A 20,548-nucleotide genomic window follows, 5' to 3' on the forward strand; every position below is an offset into this window, starting at 1 on the left:
TAAAAGAAACATACTAATTAATTTTTTAAATTGCTCTTTTCTGTGAAGCATTGTTTGACCTTTAGCTGTCATGCATGCACGTATATCCATGACTAAGAGTGCAATCAGGCTGTGTTAGTTTTTACATTTACAAACTACTATTCTCTAATGTCACCTACTCATACCATAATAAGAGAAACCTGACAACTATAAGAAATATCCAGATTAATACTGCACAGTGCTTCCAAATTAGGAACAATTTTGGTGACTCTTTTCTTTTTGTTTCAGGAAGAAATGATTGAGTCATAAATTGTGATTGAGAATGTAGTTGGGAAGAAGTCAGATTATAAATCTATATTTCCTCTAAATGTTTTCATGACGCAATTTCTATTACATAAAATATTTTTTTTGTCAAATGAAAGTAGGAAAATACTTTCTTGCTAATATGATCGTTTAATTACAAATGAATGTCTGATATCTGTAAGTACATAGTGCCGATGAAATCTTGAGCCATTTCTGAATTTATGAGGTAGAATCCACAAGGCTTGAGCACTCAGATGTCTGATTTTCTACAGACCATTCCTAGAGTTATACAAATTTTTCTGTTAATTGTGAGCCATGTTAATGAAAGGCTATTAGAATGCTGAAACATGGAAAGAGAGTATTAATCATCTTTCACTATAAATTATTTTTCTATTCTTTTCCGTGAATATTTTTTTTCTCATATTGGGTAAAAATATCCCTTGATGATTAATGATAGCTTTAGATGATGTTAGGAAAATAGACAAAAAGAATTAAGGCATGAAGGATGGAGAAACCCAGAAGTTATTGCATAACTTTTGCTGACATCGGTTTCTGTTTGAATGAGAAGGCTCTCACCTTACAGCTGTGATCTGGTCCTCGACTTCATAAACACCCAGCTTTCGATACACCGCATACAGGAGTTTGTCACCTTGGAAAGCCGTTCCTCGACCATCCACCAAGGCAATGACTATCCCTTCCTTACTTGCAAGATAAGATATCCAACTAATAGAGAATATAGACCTTACACTCTGACTGCAGGGACCACCATACCTAAAGGGAAAGAAGAAAGAGAATTTCTGATGTTTTTGTGAAACTCAGCTTCCCATCGGGGCCAAGAATTGCCTTTAGTATTTCCCAGTACATTTGTATGATAAAATTTCAATAACAGCGGCATTAGAACTGGCTCAGAATCAAGAGAGGACCAGGCTTTTCCCAGAGGTTTGCTACAAGGAAGTTGTTCTGGGACACAGCCCCTCCTATTCCCCAAAACGGATACATCTAGGGTTGGCATTTCAAGGAATATGTGTGGGTTTTTCGTCATTTCTGCCACCTGCCACTTGCTAAAAGCAGGCATAAGATATACTAAAAAAAATGCATGGTGTTTTAAGCAAATTGTGTGTAGGTCAGCACTGATTTGGGGTGTGATTCCACAAAATGTATTCCATTCCCTTATTTCATTTCTAACTCAATTACATAAGACGTGAAGATGATTTACAATATTTTTTTTGGCTGCAATTTCTCTATCTCAAAGGTATTCTGACACATTAGGCAATTTGCCACACAAAGGAAATTCAAAACAGCAAATGCAAGCAAGTCCATCTAAAAGCCTCAAAACTTTCTCAAGCTATTTTAAATAGCCATATTTTATTTACTCTGATTAGTTGAGGAATATATAAAAACAGCATCAATAGGAACTGTTACCGAGGAGAATGGTTCATTCTATCTCACAAATGTGTATTTAATACAGCATACTTTCAATAAATAGTTTTTAAACCAAAGAAAATATTACATACACTTGAATTAGCAAGGGATACTTCTTTGATTTGTCAAACTGAGGAGGAAGAATCATCTTGTACCACAATGCTTGAAAAACAAAAACAGAAAAATCTTCATTCCACAATACTCAGCATTATTTATTTTCTTTAATAATAATATATAACATAAAATCAACTTATAATTAGTAAATTGTGAAGAATCAAGACTGTTTTTATTTTTATTATATATTTTGTCTAATTTACAAGTTACTAGAAATATCAAACTATTGTTTTTCTAGAAGCACACATTCTAAAATTAAAATTAGATAAACTTTAAAAAAATCAGTGTTGAAATGGAGCTATAGAAAAATATCAACCTTATTCACAAACATATAAGAGATATTTCATAAAACCTTATTGCTACAGTAAGATTTTTAAATTAAGATCCCATAATATTATAGAGTTGTACTATAATATTTACCCTACAATTTTGTTTTTAAAAAGCAAGATAAGTGCTCAGCTTCATATTTATTCATGAGAAGTTTTTAAAGATCTTACTAATATTATCCACTTTAAGTTTCTTAATTTCTTCTTTAGGCAGCTGAATATTTTTCAAAGCATTTTCCAATTCCTTGTTGTCTTCCAGGATTTTAATTTCTTAAAAAAAAAGTTCATTTTTAATTAATAGAAGTTCTATAAAAAGTTTCTTTCTTAAAATGTCTTTGAATTTACTATGGATGAAACTGAAATGGTATATGGATTACTTAAGGATTTTCATATTGACAAGCAGATTTTTAATACAGGCTTTACAGCAGGGATGAGCTTGTAAGAGACATCAATCATTGTCTCCTAAACTGACCCTGATGGCATCAAAACTCATTTTGAGCAGAATCACAGAAGTAACAATGCTTATTCAGCCACATTTTCCTGTGTCCAACTTTTTTTTTAATAAGTGCCCTGAGTAAGTAGCATTTTGAAAAAAAATATTTACTAAAACAAAAGTGGTAGAAATAAAATCTATATTGCTGATACTTCATATTTAAAGCAATTAAGTATATAGCTATAAAGTTCATTTTAAAATCTTCAGTGCACAAGATAAAATATTAAGTCTTTGATTTTTTTCACATCTATTTCTTTCTTAAACTCTTCCTGCTGTACTTGCTTAATATAGGATATTCATTTTTTTTTTGTAATTGAATTACTGTGCATTCAATTCCTTCAAATCCTTTCTTTCAAGGTAATTATATATCTTAGTAGGACAACCGTATATACACACTATGATCTTTGTCTTTGATCATAAAGTGTTAGCCACTCAGTCATGTCTGACTCTTTGTGACCCCATGGATTGTAGCACTCCAGGCTCCTCTGTCCATGGAATTCTGCAGGCAAGAATACTATAGTGGGTTCACATTTCCTTCTCCAAAGGATCTTCCCAACCCAGGGATTGAACCTGGTTCTCCTGCATTGCAGGCAGATTCTTTACCATCAGAGCCAACCCAAGACTCCTAAAGAGAACTCTCGAAGGGGGCACGTGGAAAAGATCTCCTAAAAAACTGCTGTTTAACTGAACAAATCCATTGATCTCCTGAGAAAAGTTAGGTTTTTGAATAATAGGTGACGTTTGTAGCTTTATTTTTAAAAAGAGTGTCTGGGTGACTTCTGAAATGCAGCGGGCCTCTGGACTCTTTGTTTTTGTGCTTTTTTAAAAAAGTGGTCCTTGAAGATGGGGAGCTGGGGGAGTACTTGTAACTACACTGAGTTTGCCAAACCACTTCTCTTGTAACTCTCAGTTTTCATGTACTCATGGCATTTTGCGTCAACGTGTTACATTTAATCTTAGAACAAGGATAGATGTTTTGGTATGAGTTGTATAAGATACATAATACATTTCATTTTAACTTTGGATAATCCATCAGGAAAGAGATAGTTGTGGCAATTTAAAAGTTAAAACAAAAAAAGGGAATAACAGGAGATGGGGAGAGATAAATTAGGAGGTTGGGATTTACATATATGTACTACTGTGTATAAATAGATAAACAACAAGGACCTTCTGTATAGAACAGGGAACTATCAATACATTCAGTATCTTGGAACATCTTATAATGAAAAAGAATCTGAAAGAGACTATGGTACTGCTAAGTCACTTCAGTCGTGTCTGACTCTGTGCGACCCCATCCCTGGAATTCTCCAGGCAAGAACACTGGAGTGGGCTGCCATTTCCTTCTCCAACGCGTAAAAGTGAAAAGTGAAAGTGAAGTCGCTCAGTCGTGTCTGACTCTTCATGATCCCATGGACTGCAGCCTACCAGGCTCCTCCGTCCATGGGATTTTCCAGGTAAGAGTACTGGAGTGGGGTGCCATTGCCTTCTCTGGAAAGAAACTACACACACACACACACACACACACACACACACACACACACACACACATATAAATGAACTTCCCTGGTGACTCAGAAGGTAAAGAATCTGCCTGCAATGCGGGAGACCTAAGTTTGATCCCTGGGTCTGGAAGACTCCTGGAGAAGGGAATGGGCCCCTACTCCAGTATACTTGCCTGGAGAATTCCATGGACAGAGAACCCTGGCGGGCTACAGTCCTTGGGGTCACAAAGACTCAGACAGAACTGAGCGACTTTCACTTTCACTTTCACTTTAAGGACTTTTCAGGTGGTGCTGGGGTAAAAAATGCTCCTGCCAATGCAGGTGATGTAAGAAGTGTGGATTTGATCCCCTGGAGGAGAAAATGGCAACCCACTCCAGTACTCTTGCCTGGAGAATTCCATGCACAGAGGAACCTGGCAGGCTACAATCCATGAGGTTGAAAAGAGTTGGGCACAACTGAAGTGACTTAGCATGCATGCCTAAGTGAATCACTTTGCTATACACCTGAAACTAACACAGCATTGTAGATTAACTATATTTCAATTAAAAACTCAAAACCAAAAAAGATAAGTTAAATGAATACTCAGTTCTAAGTACAATGAAGCCAGTCCTTCATTCTGTGTGTGGGTTCTGGCTGGGGAACTGTCAAGGATAAAGGGAATCTATCTGGAGCAGGCACACAGAGTGGCTGTCATATTTACTTGACCATGTTTATCATTTTGCCAACAGATGCTGGAAGTCTGAGACAATTCACGGATGTTGCCTGATTGGGTTGACCTTGATTCCTTCTCTAGTCTGTTCCCAGATAAGGACTTACTGAAATGACAAGTTGAATAGAAAAGCTTATTAATACTTCTACAGTCCAGAGTTGCATCTTTATGGACAGTAAATGAGCAATTTTCCTACCTCTTGGAGCAAAATAGAATTTCATAGGGCTGTGAAGAGAGGGAGGGGTTGCAATTGGACTTCTCTATGTGGCTTTGCTTTAGAAGTGTATAATATGGCAAGGATTGCTACAGCCCAGACTATACCTCTTACCTTCTTTTACTCATCATTGTATACTCGATGCCCAGCATGCTCAGTACCAAGTACATGATATGTCATTGTGCTCTCCATATGTTTGGAGACTCTTCATTATGATGAAATCAAGGTGTAAGAATGATAGATCACATCTGACTTATTTGTTAAAATCATATTAACTATGATATATTATTCATTGATTAAATTATGTGAAGACTCTTCAGGAAACCTGATAAATAAAGCTATTTAATCAGCTGATCAATTTAAATGAAAATCTGCTGTGTCTGAAGTACCTATGCCTCAAATGGGTCCTCCATATCAAGTGTCAACTCTTCTCCATTTTTATAGCATCTGGGTCAAGTGCTATTTGTTATTGTCCAATGACTTGACTTCACTTTGCAGAGAAAATATAGTGATTACACTGTTTTCTACAAAACATTGCAGGTGGATTCTTTACCCACTGAACTATCAGGGAAGCCCTGTTTTCTACAAACTTTCATAAAAATACATCAAAAATGTCCTCATTCTCTCTCATCAAAGGCCAGAGATAAATTTCCTCACCTGTCTCTGGACTCCACTTTACCCAGAGTGGAGGGACATTCACTCCTTTATGTCTTCAACCATGGTCTCCACATTTCTTCCATCAGCATTCAACCATTCTCAAATGTTTATCAGCTTTCAAAAGCTAATTTAAACCTCTATCAATCTCTTCCAGGATTATCCACCTCTTTCCTCCACTCATCAGTCAAACCTATTGAAAATAGTCTCTTTTTATTTACTTACCTCCTATGCAAACCTAAATTTACTTCAATCTTGCTTCTACCTCCACCACTCCACTGAAACTGTTCTGACTGAGCTAATGCTCATCCTTGCTTTGCTAAGCTCATTGATTTAGGGAAGGTCTTGTTTTACTCTGAAGTGCTTGACACAGACGAGCACTCCCTTTTCTTGAGATCCTCTTTCCCCCTGCATGCCATGAGTCCATACTCTCAAGGGTGTGCTTCTCCTTCTGTCCGCCCTTGGCCTCCTTTACAGGTTCATTTTCTCTTTCCATTTCTCATGTTGATGTTCTACACAATTTTACCCTAGGCTCATTCTTTACTACCCTTGCCCACCCTCACTTTCCCCACACTGCTCTCTCATCCATTTCCACAAACTTAGTAACCACGTACTCCATAAATGAATAACTTCCTGATGATTATCTTCAACTCAAACTAATCCCCCAACATCCAGGTCCAAAAGTTTGTCACTCCAGGACAGTTCCTCTTGGATATATGTCATCAGTACCTCAAACTAAATATTCAAAACAAAATTCATCACCTCTCCAAAAACGTTCTGTCCACTGTCGGTCCCATCTTCCAATAAAAAGCATCAGTATGAATCCATTTGACCACGTTAGACATCCAAACAGCATCAATCTCTCCCTTATAGTTATGAGTCTTAAGGTTGATGCAGTCATCATTAGGAAACATTTCTTAACCCCCTATTCCAGAGGAGGAGCCCTGCTAATATGCTTTCATGAATCTCTATTTTCCCTATCTTAATACTTTATCCCACTGTGTTGTAACTGTCTGTTTACAAGTTTTCATTCCCCACTGACCTGTAATCTCCTGAGAACAGTACCATCTCTAATGCAATATCTGTTCATTTTTAGGATGTATTTTCTAGCAAAGTGCCTGGTTTAATGTAATAGGTGCTTAATAAATATGTACTGAATGAAAATTTTTGGCACCAAATGCAAAGAGAAACTAAATAAATAGAAGACATAGCATCTGCTCTGAAAAGCTACTCCAAAGCTTATCTGGTAATAGATTAAAAATACAGATGCCCTAGCCCAATATAAGACTTATTAAAGTGGAATTTTGGAGGAGGGCCTGAGAACCTGTATTTATAATAAACTTCTCTGGATAATTTCATCATGGGGCAAGTTTGCAGAACTGCACTATAAAAGAATTTTCATTGGTTTTGAGAGTTAAAAGCATGCAAATACATATAACATATATAGACACATGAACATTGTACCTATTTTGTAAGTACTGAGTGAAGTGATAAAGTTTTGTAAGCAGTACAAAAATTGGTATCTACCAGGAATATGAGAAGGATAGTAAGAAAGTGGAAATTCATTAAAAAAGAGAAACTGACCTTTATTTTGCAGTCTTGCAATTATTTTCTCCTGATTCAAATGGCTAAAAGTTATCAAGATTATTTTATGCAAATCAGAGATTGTGTTCTCTTTTGAGAACAAATGAGAATTACACATTTATGGTGATTTCCATTAAAACAAAGACTTACAGATTTGAAACTATTCCTGCTTTAAAATTTCTCTCACTGAAGGTTGAAATGAGCCAAACTCAGACATACAATCTGTTATTCTTTAAAGTATTTCATTATTAGACACAAGGTTAAAACAACAATAAAAACCCCCAAAACTTCAAAACGAAACTAAATTCGCAGTTTCATTATTACAATGCTGTCCTGTCCTGAGCTCCTGAATGGATTCTGATTTTCCCCATTGCCTTATTTTCACCTGTACGTAGGCCATTGAGCTGGCAGTCAAACTAATTCCAAAGCAGTCAGTCTCCTAACTTGTCACCAAAGCTGTCCAAGGACAATCACAGGCTTGAGTGCTAAAGTCCCTTTTTGTCCTTAGATTCCATCAACTTCAACCCCACAACGTTTCATAGTAAATCAAAAGGTAACAGAGAACCGCAGGAAGAGTCTCAGGGCAATTATACACTTGGGTATCTCCCTCGAGAGTAAAAATGGTCATCTTTGAGCTGTGAACTATTTTTGAACCAATATCACGAATACAGGATGGAGGAGATCTGCCTTGATAGCAGTTGAAAATGGAAAGAGCCTCCAAATTTCAGGGCTCTCATACGTGGCAACAGTGTGATGTAGCTGTTAAAACAAAAAAGCTAGCATGATAGTCACCCTCTGCTTTGAACTGGAGTTATATCTGGAACTCATCTCCAGTCCGGGATGTTAAAAAAAAAAAAAAACAGCAGGCCTTCTTATTCCGGAGGGAGAGTGTACTAAAAGTCTTCAGTTTCCTTCCAATTTTAAGCTTCTGTGTTTTTATAAGGGTGATTGGGGAAGACAGGATTAATTCGTCTTATATAACTCATCTGCTTTATGCCAGGTTCTTACTGCAAATAATAATTAACTTTCATATGATCAGGCTTGACAAAGAATAGGTTGATTAATATAATCATAAGCTATGCAATAAGCTATATGTCACTGTTCCCCTTGCTGGTGTGGGGAAGCTGTCTTGCTTCCTCTAGTTTCACAAGAGTCCAGGCTTTCTTAAGACAACAGCATATGGAGACAGTACCTTGGTCGGTGCGGCCATCATGAAGGGTGGAAATGGGGAGCCCTGGGCCTGTGCACGGGATGAAAACAAAAACGTGGCTTAGTTTTAAAATAACATTTAGCTTTCAATAAGAATTGCTAGTCGTATTTATGATTACTGTCAAGCTCAATCACCTCTTTTACTTATATAACTACTTTTTTTTCTCCCATAAAGAAGTAAACATCCCCTTTTAAGTTACATTCAAACAACACATGAGACCAGAGTCCAGTCAAAGAACAGACATAAGAGAAGAGTTACCTGTATATATTTCCAAGAATGATCCTAAATAGTATTTAATTACACAAATGGGCCCCAGAAGCTGCAGTGATAAATGGCATTCTGGGAAGATATGCTGTATGGGCCAGTTTTAGCTGTGTCTTTAACTTCACCAATACTCAGATTGTATTTTCAGTCTTGCATCTTAGTTCAATGTTCGGTTTATTTTGGTAGGTAGAACTTAGCAACTTTTTTTCTCTCACTTAATTGCTATCAGTTCAGTTCAGTTCAGTTCAGTCCCTCAGTTGTGTCTGGCTCTTTGTGACCCCATGAATCTCAGCACGCCAGGCCTCCTTGTCCATCACTAACTCCTGGAGTTTGCTCGCCATAGGCAGAAATAAATTTATATAGAAAACATTTCCTGTTCAATATGCTGTGACAGGACACATTCCCTACAAAACAGACCTAGAAGGAGTTTTGTGCACCAAAAGCTCATCTGGGGTGCTGTATTAGGATCCCAGCTAATGTGGGGGAAGAGAAAAAAAGGTGGTGGGCTAAGGGAAAGTGGGGCGGGGTGCAGTCACAACAGAGACCTCAGCCAACCTCACTGGGAGCTCTGGAGCTGGCTGGCCTTCAGAGTTGTCTTGAATGGAGCCAACTAGTTTGCCTTTTATCTCCCAGAATGGAGTGATTCTTGATTTTGGCCTGAGAGAAGAGCGATCTCTGGCTTGGGTGCAGGGGGCCCAGCTGTAAACTTTTAGCCACCAGCTCTCTCAGCAGCTGGAGAAATGAGGACCCAGTCCTGAAGGTAGGAGGTCTGAGTGGCAAACCAGTGTCCACCAGATAGTTCGACATGGAATTCAGGTTCTCTGTGCAGAAATTGGCCTTTTTTTTTTTTTTTTTTATCTTAATTCCCCAACAGGGATCTAACTTTTGCTCTCCTGCAGTGAGGTGGAAGCATGGAGTCCCAGTCACTGGACCACCAGGGAAGTCAAAAAATTGGTCATTTTAACAATATCTGTAAATATTAAAAAATATATTATTTACTTGAAATGTAGAATAAATAATACCTGGAAATATGTTTGTAAAGTTATTAAAAACCTTCTTCTGCCTTGTTCCTGACACCTTTCGGCCTTCAGAGAACATGATTCTGACTTGCTTCTCAGTGTGGTGTGCTATAAGTGTTAAAAGTGGCAGGCCCCATGGGCGAAGCCGGAGGCTGTCTAGTTACACCCATATTTGTATGAGTGATTGTGATTCTGGGGTCTTAGTCCCATTTTCCAGGTAACCTTTATAGGCAATAAAGCTAATATTTTGATTTCCTGCCTGACTCCTCAATCTGACCTGAGAGCGAGGAGAAAAGATATCATTTATTAGGCTCCCTCAAAAACCAGCAGTACTTATTGTGTGGAGTCTAAATTTTACAGAATTTAATCTCAGAGATTTTCATTTTGATTCGATTTTCCTCAACATTATTAAAAGGTACAAATGCATATTGTATGTAAGGCATACATGTATGCCTATAACATGTAAGGCAATGAGACATGAATCTGAATTTCTAAACTTCAGTTAAATAGCACCCACCTTATGGGATATTCATAGGTGTGCAGTTCCAGTAGGGATAACTAACATATATCTTTTGACCAAACTATGAGACAAACTAATGACTGATTGCCCTTGACACAAGTGGCCTGAGGGTGTGATCCTTGTGGCAGAAGTATTCTTTGCACTGCTTTTGTTCCATTAGCATAATCAGTATGATTTTACCTACTTCAATCCTATTATCTGGGATTTACTCACCATCTCTCTCAGAGAGTTTGAAGTTACATAATGAAGCTTTACTCTTAGTCCTAAAGGGGAAGATTTCAAGGTTTTTCCTATGATGGTGCAGTGACTCATTTTACTGGAGCTTCAAAAACACCAGACGATGTGATGCTTCCCACACAGTATATTTTTTGCTAAATGGGAAATTACCATACTGCCGAGGAAGAGTGAGTGTGGAAAAGTCAGGCGATTCAAGTTCCAGAAAGGAGTCTTTCACCAACTTTTCATGAGAGATTAGTATTTGATTCCTTACTCTTCAGGGGGCACTTAGGCTCAAGTAGATCTTAGGAAGACACTAAAAAGTGGCATAGTGCTTTCAAAAAGCATTAAAGCACTGTACAAATGCAGAATACATAAACTATAAATGTGTTTGTATGAGTAGGGTCACTGATGTCTTTATCAGTAAATGTATCAGCATAAAGGGCTTCCCTGGTGGCTCAGAAATAAAGAATCTGTCTGTCAATGCAGGAGATGCAGGTTCGATCCCTGGGTCGGGAAGATCACATGAAGGAGGAATTGGCAACCCACTCTAGTATTCTTGTCTGGGAAAACCCATGGACAGAGGAGCCTGGTGTGCTGTAGTCCATGGGTTGCATAGAGATAGACACAAATTAGCAACTGAACAACAACAACAACAAATATCAGCATAAAAATGAGGTTTGGGGTACGCTTTGCAAAAGGCAGCAATGTTTTGATCTTCCCTAGTTACCTATGTCCATTCCACAAACATTCTATGTCTATCACGCACTAACCATTCTTTTTGGCCTTATGAATATAAAGATGAAAGGAAAGTTTATTCTGCCTCCAGGAGAGAAAATAGACAACCAGATGATTCAGGACAGTTATTTCAATGATACCCTGTGCCTGGCATGTAAGCTTCAATATATGCTGCACGAATATGTAGTTTGGGATGAAAAATGCTGCACATAAATTGAGAGGGACGTTTAACGTATGCCTTGAAGTGCTGTAACCACAATCAGCACATAGGGTCATGAACAACAATCTTTTGACTTTACAGAGATGCCACAGACCAAACCCTTTGCGAACGTGTTATACTAAAGTGGTATCTGTGCCATCTTAAAGGGGGCATTTGAATTAAAATGCTTACTCATTTTCACATAGTCAAAGAGCTGGGGTGAGGTTCTGGGCCCAGATGATTGGACTGAAGAAGTGGCGTGTCGGGGTAACCTTTCTTTTGGCAAGTAAAGGAAACCTCAGGGTCCTCTACACTGAGCAGGGATCAAAATCAGTCAGAGATTCTGTTTATATTCTGAGCTGCCCACTCGAATACGGGCAGTTGACACCGGAAACAGAAGAATGGCATATGTTTTGTAACAACTCCCTTCTGTTTTCTGTCCACCCTCAACTCACAGGGAAACTCAGGGATTAATAGTGGTGGGGGGAGGGGTGTCAGAACACAGAATGGAGGGGCAGGTATGTTTCAGATCAGTTTTCCAAAATCTCCATAATGACTAGCAAGGACCTAACATATCTCAATGATTTACTGGTGGCCTAACCCAGCTTTGCTATGCGTTCAAGATACAGATGACAGGTTATGCATAAAATAAAATAATCTGGATAGAAATTATTTGTTAAATGGACATATAACCTAAACAACCAGGAAACATCTAGTATATTTTATGAGCTGTTTTTTTTTTTTTTCAATAGTTGAATGAATTACTTATCGTGTTTCTCAAATTTAGAAAGGACATACTAGATGACAAAAGCTTATTTTCCATACCCATGGAAGCTATAGTTCAAAGAATTGCTGGCCTCCAAGACAAAGAGCTCACATTTCTTTCCCTGACTATAGGAGATTGTCATTTCTCCAAGCAAATGGGGCTGAAGTCCAGGAACCATTTTATCAGAGGATGCTTCTTTTTATGATATTGCTCTCACAATACAACGTCATGGTGCTGTGGCACATGGTGGGTATAAGGTTGGGATTTATAGCCAAGGAACTTTTACTCCCATCTGGCTCTGATGCTTACCAGCAGTGTGAACCTTTTACAAAAGGCCTGTTTCCTCAACTGCAAAAAATGGAGATAATAATACCTTTCTATCCTCCTTACATTTTTTTCCCGTAAGCATTAGATAAGATAAGGCAGATAAGGTCCTCACATATAACAGGTGCTCAATAACCTGTAGCTAAGGATTGATCAGATAATGATGACAAGGACAAGGAAAGTGGCAGAGAAGGGTAGAGCGTGTGTTAGGTCCGTTACCTACCATAGCAGACGAGTGCGTAGTACTTGGCATAGTCGCTGAAACTTGCTGTGTAATATTGGCACCTTTTTTTCCTTAGATGGCAAGTAATGCACTTCTTGCTTGGAGAATGGCTTCCAATGCTAATTCTAGAGGGAAATGAAAATAAAACTAAAAGCTGAAATTTTGAGATTGTATTTATCAAAATGTACTACTCCGTGCAAAATGACTGATTTACATATTAACATCAAGCTCACTATTTTTCTGTTGCCAATATCATTTAAAGTAAGGGAGAATCACAGTATTTTGCTTTATCTGATCTTCAATCCATCTTTGCCTGAATAGGCACAAACGTTGAGGGAGAAGTCCTCGGCGGTTTTCTGGCGGTGGGAGAAATATCTAGCACCTCAAATGGGAGCGAGGTAGTCACTTCTCATAGCTATCAATCTCTTACTTTACAAAGTGGTTGAGAATGCATAGTTCTTTCACGTCCCATGTACCATCTCTCTCCCATCTGCTCAAAGCAAGTCATGTTAAAAGAAATCACACATTATAGGAATAAATACAATGCCTGGTATACAGTACTAACTTAATGAATGTGTGTTACATGAATTTTCTCAATTACTTCCTACAATGTGTGCTCCCATGGCAAAACAGACAATAAAGATTTGACAGTATCACCAAGAAAGGGGTCTCTTGTCCTTATCATTTGTCTAGAAGGGGAAATTAGTAATAAGCCATTTGGGAACAAAGCCAAACAAACATGGTTCTCAGTAGATCTCATGCCTTTCATTTTATTTGGCAGGAAACCTGGGTTCCTGGAAACTCTTCTCGGAAATGCCCCCTCCAAAGGGCCTTAACAAGCCAACCTGTACCTACCACGCTGGGACAACTCCTCTCTGGGTAATTGACTTTAACATACAACTTCCCACACCTTACCCCAAACCCTCAGAGTCTCATTTGGGGAGGACCAGGTGGTTTTATGCCAGGAGGCAACCAGAGGCGGAGTCCTGATGTGGCTGGTAAGTTTACCTGTGGCCACTGCATTGTTCCTTCTACTGCTGCCTCTGACTTTGCCTTGAGCATAGTAGAGGGTGATCAGAGTCACTGCTATCATCAGAGGGGGATTCTTCTCAACATATGAAAAGCTATGATCCAGAAGGGAACAGAGGAATGCAGCAGGAGGAAAAATTTATTTTTTCAGTGCAGTTAGTAGTATTCATATTTATATTTTGGTGTGATCTTGGAAAACATTAGGTAGGCAGTTAACAATAAGGGGTCAAGTTCAGCATGCCCAGGTATAAATCTTGGCCCAACAACATCCCTGACTGCATAGAATTGTTGTTGTGATTAAATGAAATTACATATATAAAGCAGATAAAAATGTGCAAGGCCTATAGCAGACCACTAACCCATGGAAGCTATTGTTTTCACTTCCACATCCAGAAGGGACTGTTAAGGGCACCATTCCAATCACCAAGGGGCCCATAAACTAAAACATTAATATATGAACAGAGATGAATTCCTTCTAATCATAATAGTCTCAAAGCAAGTCATGTTAAAAGAAATCACACATTACAAGAATAAACACAAAGCATCATATACAGTAGTAACTTGATAAATGTGTGTTACATGAGTTTTCTCAATTACCTCTAAATTTAGTTAAAATGTTTAATGCCATGTTTATATCAGTATTAAAATTTCTTAATTTTTCTTTTTGAAAACATTTGGTTAGCTGGTATGTTAGGGGGCATATATTCTTATAGTGATATACACATTCTCTGAATATTTTAATTCATAAATTAATTCTATTACATTTCAGCCTTTAAAAAATATTTTATGTATTTTGAGGACTCTGATTGATTTTTATTCAAATTTCAATATATAAAAATATTAGAATGAATTGACATAAATTACCTATAGATATTTCTTCTTCCAGGGTAGCCTTCAAATTCATTGCTAGAATAAAACCTGAAAATATATTCAGAAGTTATCAGATAATTATTGATGGCTAAATGGTGATAGAATTGTTAATATAGTATTAACATAGTAAACAATATAGTCCAACTTTAATGGAATGAAGCAATTAATTGGCACTTATGTACACAAATTGCTGCTGTTCATACTTCTGCATTTTGTGTACATACTCTGACTTATACATATATAAAGTATATTTGCACAAATATATTTATAAATTATAGGAGAAATATTAAATTATGTTGAGTACTCTTTTTTGGTTAAGCTAGGATGTTTGATTAATATCACCTCTTTCCTTTCCATAATTAACAGTTTACTGATTTCTTTGTGCTATACTATTTAATTTTGTCTATGATTTTTGAACACGTTTAGAATTTATTTTACAGAAGCACTGACAGTAGATCACTTTTTTATAAATCAGGAAACTCATCTACCCAAGGATACCACACAAAGGGGCATGCTAATTTACCCACAAGCAAAACAGGTCACAAGAGAGCATGCTTGTTACTTAAGTATCTTGGTCCCAGTTCTAACCTGTCTTAACAAAGTGGGAAATCCAATTTAATGGGCATGATTTTCTCCTCTGTGAGTTCATCTGAATATAACAAAATAACTGACATTTAATTTTTAGGAAGAGCACAATAAAGTGTTAAAAGTTTTAGGTTTGGTTTCTTATTTTTAATTCTCAGAACTTTTAATTCACCCAAGTACTTGTATATCCTCACTGAAATAATGACCTTTTTATTCCCAGTAAAAGGCACCAGTGTGCATGTTAATTGCATCTGAATCTTTGGGACCTCATGAACTGTAGCCGCCAGGCTCTCTGTCCATGGGATTTTCTAGGTGAGAATACTGAAGTGGGTTGCCATTTTCTCTTCCAGGGGATTTTCCCAGCCCACGGATAGAACTGTGTCTTCTGAACTGGCAGGTGGATTCTTTACCACTGAGACATCTGGGAAAACCCCCAGTAAAAGGAAAAGGCAACAGAATACACCTGATTCCTACTTTTAACTTTACCTTCAAAACCAGCATCCTTCTAAATGTCTTTACTGACTTCACATGACTCCAAACATCACTATACTTGCTTTTCCCACATCATCTCAAACTACCTGTGAATAAACTACTCAGATTTTTCCAAACTGCCTCCTACAGTTTGCTTTCTTTTTGTCATGTCGAAGGTTTCACAATTGTCTTTGTCTCTAACACTTAGAACAGAGTCCACTTTCCCTCTTTCCCTTCCCTTTTCCCTCACAGCCACTGACTTACCTTTTCAGCCTCTGTCTCTCTTCACTGTCTGTCTACCCATCCTCTCATTCATTTAACTATTTTGTTCCAGGCACTATCTCATGTTCCAAAGATAAAAAAAAAAGGATATATAGTTCTGTCTCGGAGTCTGCATTTCGTTGCCACTCTTCTAGTTCAGGCTTCTGTCACCTCAGGCCTAGATTATGACCATACCAGGGTCTTCCTGCCTTCAGTTTCCCCTACCTCCTAAACATATTATTCCTGAAATCTCCCATTAGGTCTTATCTTATCACTCATCTTACACGGGCAGTTTTAATGGCTGCTCCATGTAATGGCTAAACTCCTTTGCTGACATTTCAAAGAATTCCATGGATTGGCAATAGGTTTCTAAAACAATTTCATCCTGTGAAGCTGGACTAATTATCTTCCTCTCTTGCTCTTAGAATTCAAGCTAATGGCAGGGTAGTTACAAGAGAGTGCCCTAGATTTGGACTTTATTAGAAGTAAAAGGGGAAAAAAACTACACATTCTTGAGTAGAGATGTTTAATCAAAAATGCTTATTTTAAGATGGTTTATTTAGATAGTACACAGGATGGACTGAAAAGGAAAGACTCAGAAGAAAGAAGCCCCATGTTGAGGTTAATAATAAGAATCTTAGATTTGATATATTCTAGGTTTAAATCCTAGTTCTACCACTAAATATGTAGCCTTGCCCAAGTTAATTAAATTTCCAAGTATCAGCTTTCTCATCTGTAAAACTGGGATTATCATTTCTACTTTATATTATGTGGTACACAGCAATCACTTAATAAATAATAGCTATTACAGATAACAATATCAAACTTATACAACAGTGAATCACTTCAAGAATGTTTCTTATCAAGGGGCTGCCCTCATGGACTTCTGAATCTAGCTTACTGCTTCAAGTGCTAGAGGGAAAATTTATCTTTAGGACCAGTTACTATTCTAAAACTTTTATACTTTTAATGTAATTATATACCAACTATCAGAAGAGAAATAACCACCTACTAAATGTTCTTTCCAAATAGGAAATTGTGTTGACTAGTTATTAAAGAATGTGTAATTTTAATGAAACCACAGCTGTCTGAACTACACTTTAGAATAAGTAATAAAAATGCTCTTAACTGAAAGCAGTGGTGCTATAGATTTCATCTGTCCATCAGTGCCAATTAAAACCTGAATGGTGCATCAAGCTTCATGCAATACTTACAGTGAATCCTGTGTTACTCTGAATATATTTATGGCCTCCCACTTGCCACTTGTAATTTGAATAGCATTTTCCTATAAAAAGACAAACATTATGTTGTGTGAAGCTGAGCGTTATTTGAGCAACCTCAAGTGAATGATCTTTCAGGAGATAAATCTTGGAAGGAACATACCACAGTGTCTTTGATATAGTGAATATGTTTGTAGCCATCCTTGTCGCTAAATATTTTGTAGTATGAAATGGTATCATGGCTGAATACTGGTGTTGAAACAAAGAACTGAAAGAAATGAACAGAGGTTATGTTCAGGAGACAAACCAAACTAAAATGATTGATTTTTTAAAAGCCATGTGTGGTTACAATTATCAGGACCAGAAAGTCTTGCCTCCCCTACCTTCCAGCCCTCACACCCTAGATCCCATCCTTTCAAATGGACAGCTTTTCCAGTGCTTCTAACAGGCACTTATACATTCCAAATACTGCTTAATTGCTACTACATATCCTTGGGTTCGTATTGCTTAGTTTGAATTTCTGTATTCTGAGATTACATGGTTTGACATAGTTAAAAAAATTCACAAATGAATGTTGATGTTTAACCAAGTCAAACTCAAAATGTTATATTTGACCAAAATGTGACTCTTCTGAAGGCCGATAGCCTCTTTTATTTCTTGATTTGTTTGATGTCAAGCACCTGATGCTGATGATGCAATAAAGGCATTTTAAAGATTAAAATATCACAAACTGCTAGTCACAGCTTTTAATGGCAGTAAGGGACTTCTGGACTTGAGAGAAAAATGCAGCCAATGACAAGACAATGAAAGGTGTACTCCTTGAGCCTAGGGAGCAGACCAAACATCACTGTTCACCTCTGACCTCTTCCCAGGGCCCGTGTTCACCACCTGTAGGGAACTGCTTAAGGACCTGAGGAGTTTCTGCCACAGGTCTTGTGTGTCCTGAACAGAGCAAACTACAACTCAGCATCCTGAAACGTACAGATAATTAAAGTCCTGCAAGTGTCCTGACATCAGATTTTAAGCTAGTAGTTTCTCCCATCAGAAAGAGAGACTCATAGTACATTTGCTGGCTTCCTTTTTTATCCTGGCCGTTGGGTGGAGGAAGGATGGTAATGTGGTGAAGGGGCTCCATGAGGAAAGAGCTATTCTACATCATGCAGAGTAGATATTCCTGCAAGTTATTCCAAACTAGATTTCTTAGCAGGAGTGCCTCCGCATGACAGTGTTAAAACATTCAGATCCTTTACAATTGTCCAAGCGACAACAATCAAAAGACTGCCGGTATCTTTCAGCTACAAACACTTAACTTGCTGACACTCACCTCGTCAGGACACACTTCACAGCAAAATGAGAACAAGGGAAGTAGTTGGAGGTATTTTTAATGATGGTCCTATGTGTAATTTGACATGATGTTTTTTAATAGAAGTCATGATTATGATTGAATGATATTAAAGTGTAACTTTTTGACGTCATATCTGTGGGGCCTAACTAGTGTCCCCCAAATTCTTTTCCACCTAACCCAGAAGATAGCTGTTATGGACTGAATGTTTCTGTTCCCCCAAATTCATATATTGAAACTCAACCCTTATTAAGACGGTATTTGCTATCAAGAGATGGGGGCCTTGGGAGGTAATTAGGATTCGATGAGGTCATAAGGGTACAGCTCCCACGAATGGGATCAGCCCACTTAGCGAGAATCACCAGAGTGTCCTCCTGCTGCTCCGTTCTCCTCCATGGAGGATACAACAAGAAGTTGACAGAAGAGAGTTCTCAGCAGAACCTGACTATGCTGGCATCCTCATCTCAGACTTCCAGCCTCTAGAACTGTGAGAAATGACTTTCTGTTGTTTATAAGCCACTCAGTGTAGGATACATTGTTATAACAGCTCAAACAGAGTGGGATAATGACCTATTTGAAAATAGCATTTTCACAGGTGTAATCGAGGTTAAGAACTGAGATGTGATCATAGTGGATCCAAGTTGGCCCTAGAGCCAATGACTGGTGTCCTCATGAGAAGAGATGAGGGTGCAAAGAGACCCAGGGGAGTAGGTCATGTGAAGATGAAATCAGGGGTTGGAGCTGGTGGAGCTCCAGCCAAGAAAGTCCAAGGATTGCCAGGAGACCAGAAGCTGGAAGAAGTCAGAAAGGATTTTTCCCTGGAGACATCTAAGTATGGCCCCACCAACCCCTTTACATTGGACTTCTAGCCTCCAGAATGATGAAAGAATGAATTTTTGTAGTTTTAAGCCAAGTTTGTGGTAATTTTTTACAGACACCCTAGGAAACTAATATGGTGTGCTTATCTCTTTGGCATAAAATTGATGTTTTTAATAAAATAAAAAATGGAGTAATGAGAAACTGCTGTCTCCTTACATGATCCTCTTATTAGGTCCACTAATCATAAGACCAGTCCTGGTAGGATTCTGTGTACAGACTCAGTGAGACTGAAAGCCAGAAGGCCCCTGAATAGGAAATTCTGATTTGCAATTTTGTGGAAGGAATTTCATTAGTAGTGGCCTTAAAATTCATTCTTTCGTTTTAGAATGAGGCTTCACCCTCTCAGCCAAGTGATTCCTTATTAGTAAACACTTTACAGTGTCCCCCTCTCCCCATCAAGATGAAAGATGCAAATTGGCTCCACATTGTCTCAATCACTGTAACAGAACTGGGGTCACAAATACTCTAAGGAACCTTAGTGAAAAAAATACTCTCTTTACATCTGCAGCAAGTTAAGGAACTCTAAAAATGGCTTAGTTCCAGATTAAAATAGGAAATTTCATTTTTATTGAAAATAGAAAGTAAGAGGGCAGAACATTATGTTTCAAGATATTAGAATCAGGCAAACAGGAAGAATATTTTTGTTAGGCAAAGACTGTTATCTTCTCCCCTTTAATTGCACACATCCAAGACAGATGCTTTAGACGAACAGGTAACTTGGGTGAGGTAAAGAGAGTGTAAAATATTTCCGCATTCACTCTGCCAGAGTGAGATCCATAATGCATCCTGAGTTAAGTGCTCTGCAGCAAGTCACGCCTGGGCCCTAGATAACCACATGTCACTAGGTGGTCCTCAGTTTACAAGACATCCTCACAGCTCCCTTTATCATGCTTAGATGTTTTGATAAACTCCTCATCTCTACTTAGAAAGTCATTTAAAATATTTTTCGTGGAAGGTAAGATGATTTAACACCAGTTAATTTTTTGCCTCAGATGGTAAATAACCTGCTTATGGAAGGCTGATGCTTAAACTGAGTCCACATTTAGTCAAAGGCACAGACTTCCAAGCATCAAGTAGAGCATCCATTTATCTGAGCCATACGATTTCACCA

General features: G+C 37.9%; 1 protein-coding gene across 5 annotated transcripts in view; it reads right to left on the reverse strand.

Moving 5' to 3' along the window:
* The window catches only part of FAP (fibroblast activation protein alpha), a 74,818-nt gene that overhangs the window by 15,447 nt on the left and 38,823 nt on the right, over positions 1–20,548 (reverse strand). For all 5 annotated transcript variants that reach the window (XM_065931647.1, XM_065931646.1, XM_065931648.1 and 2 more), the window contains 8 exons: positions 17,380–17,484; positions 17,211–17,281; positions 14,674–14,727; positions 12,781–12,905; positions 8,494–8,541; positions 2,316–2,414; positions 1,797–1,866; positions 859–1,053 (listed from right to left, as the gene is read on the reverse strand). In XM_065931647.1, the coding sequence (XP_065787719.1) occupies positions 859–1,053; positions 1,797–1,866; positions 2,316–2,414; positions 8,494–8,541; positions 12,781–12,905; positions 14,674–14,727; positions 17,211–17,281; positions 17,380–17,484 (767 nt within the window). The remainder of the gene's footprint in view (positions 1–858; positions 1,054–1,796; positions 1,867–2,315; positions 2,415–8,493; positions 8,542–12,780; positions 12,906–14,673; positions 14,728–17,210; positions 17,282–17,379; positions 17,485–20,548) is intronic.

Source organism: Muntiacus reevesi, chromosome 3, assembly GCF_963930625.1.
Source record: "Muntiacus reevesi chromosome 3, mMunRee1.1, whole genome shotgun sequence".
Classification (NCBI taxonomy): domain Eukaryota; kingdom Metazoa; phylum Chordata; class Mammalia; order Artiodactyla; family Cervidae; genus Muntiacus; species Muntiacus reevesi.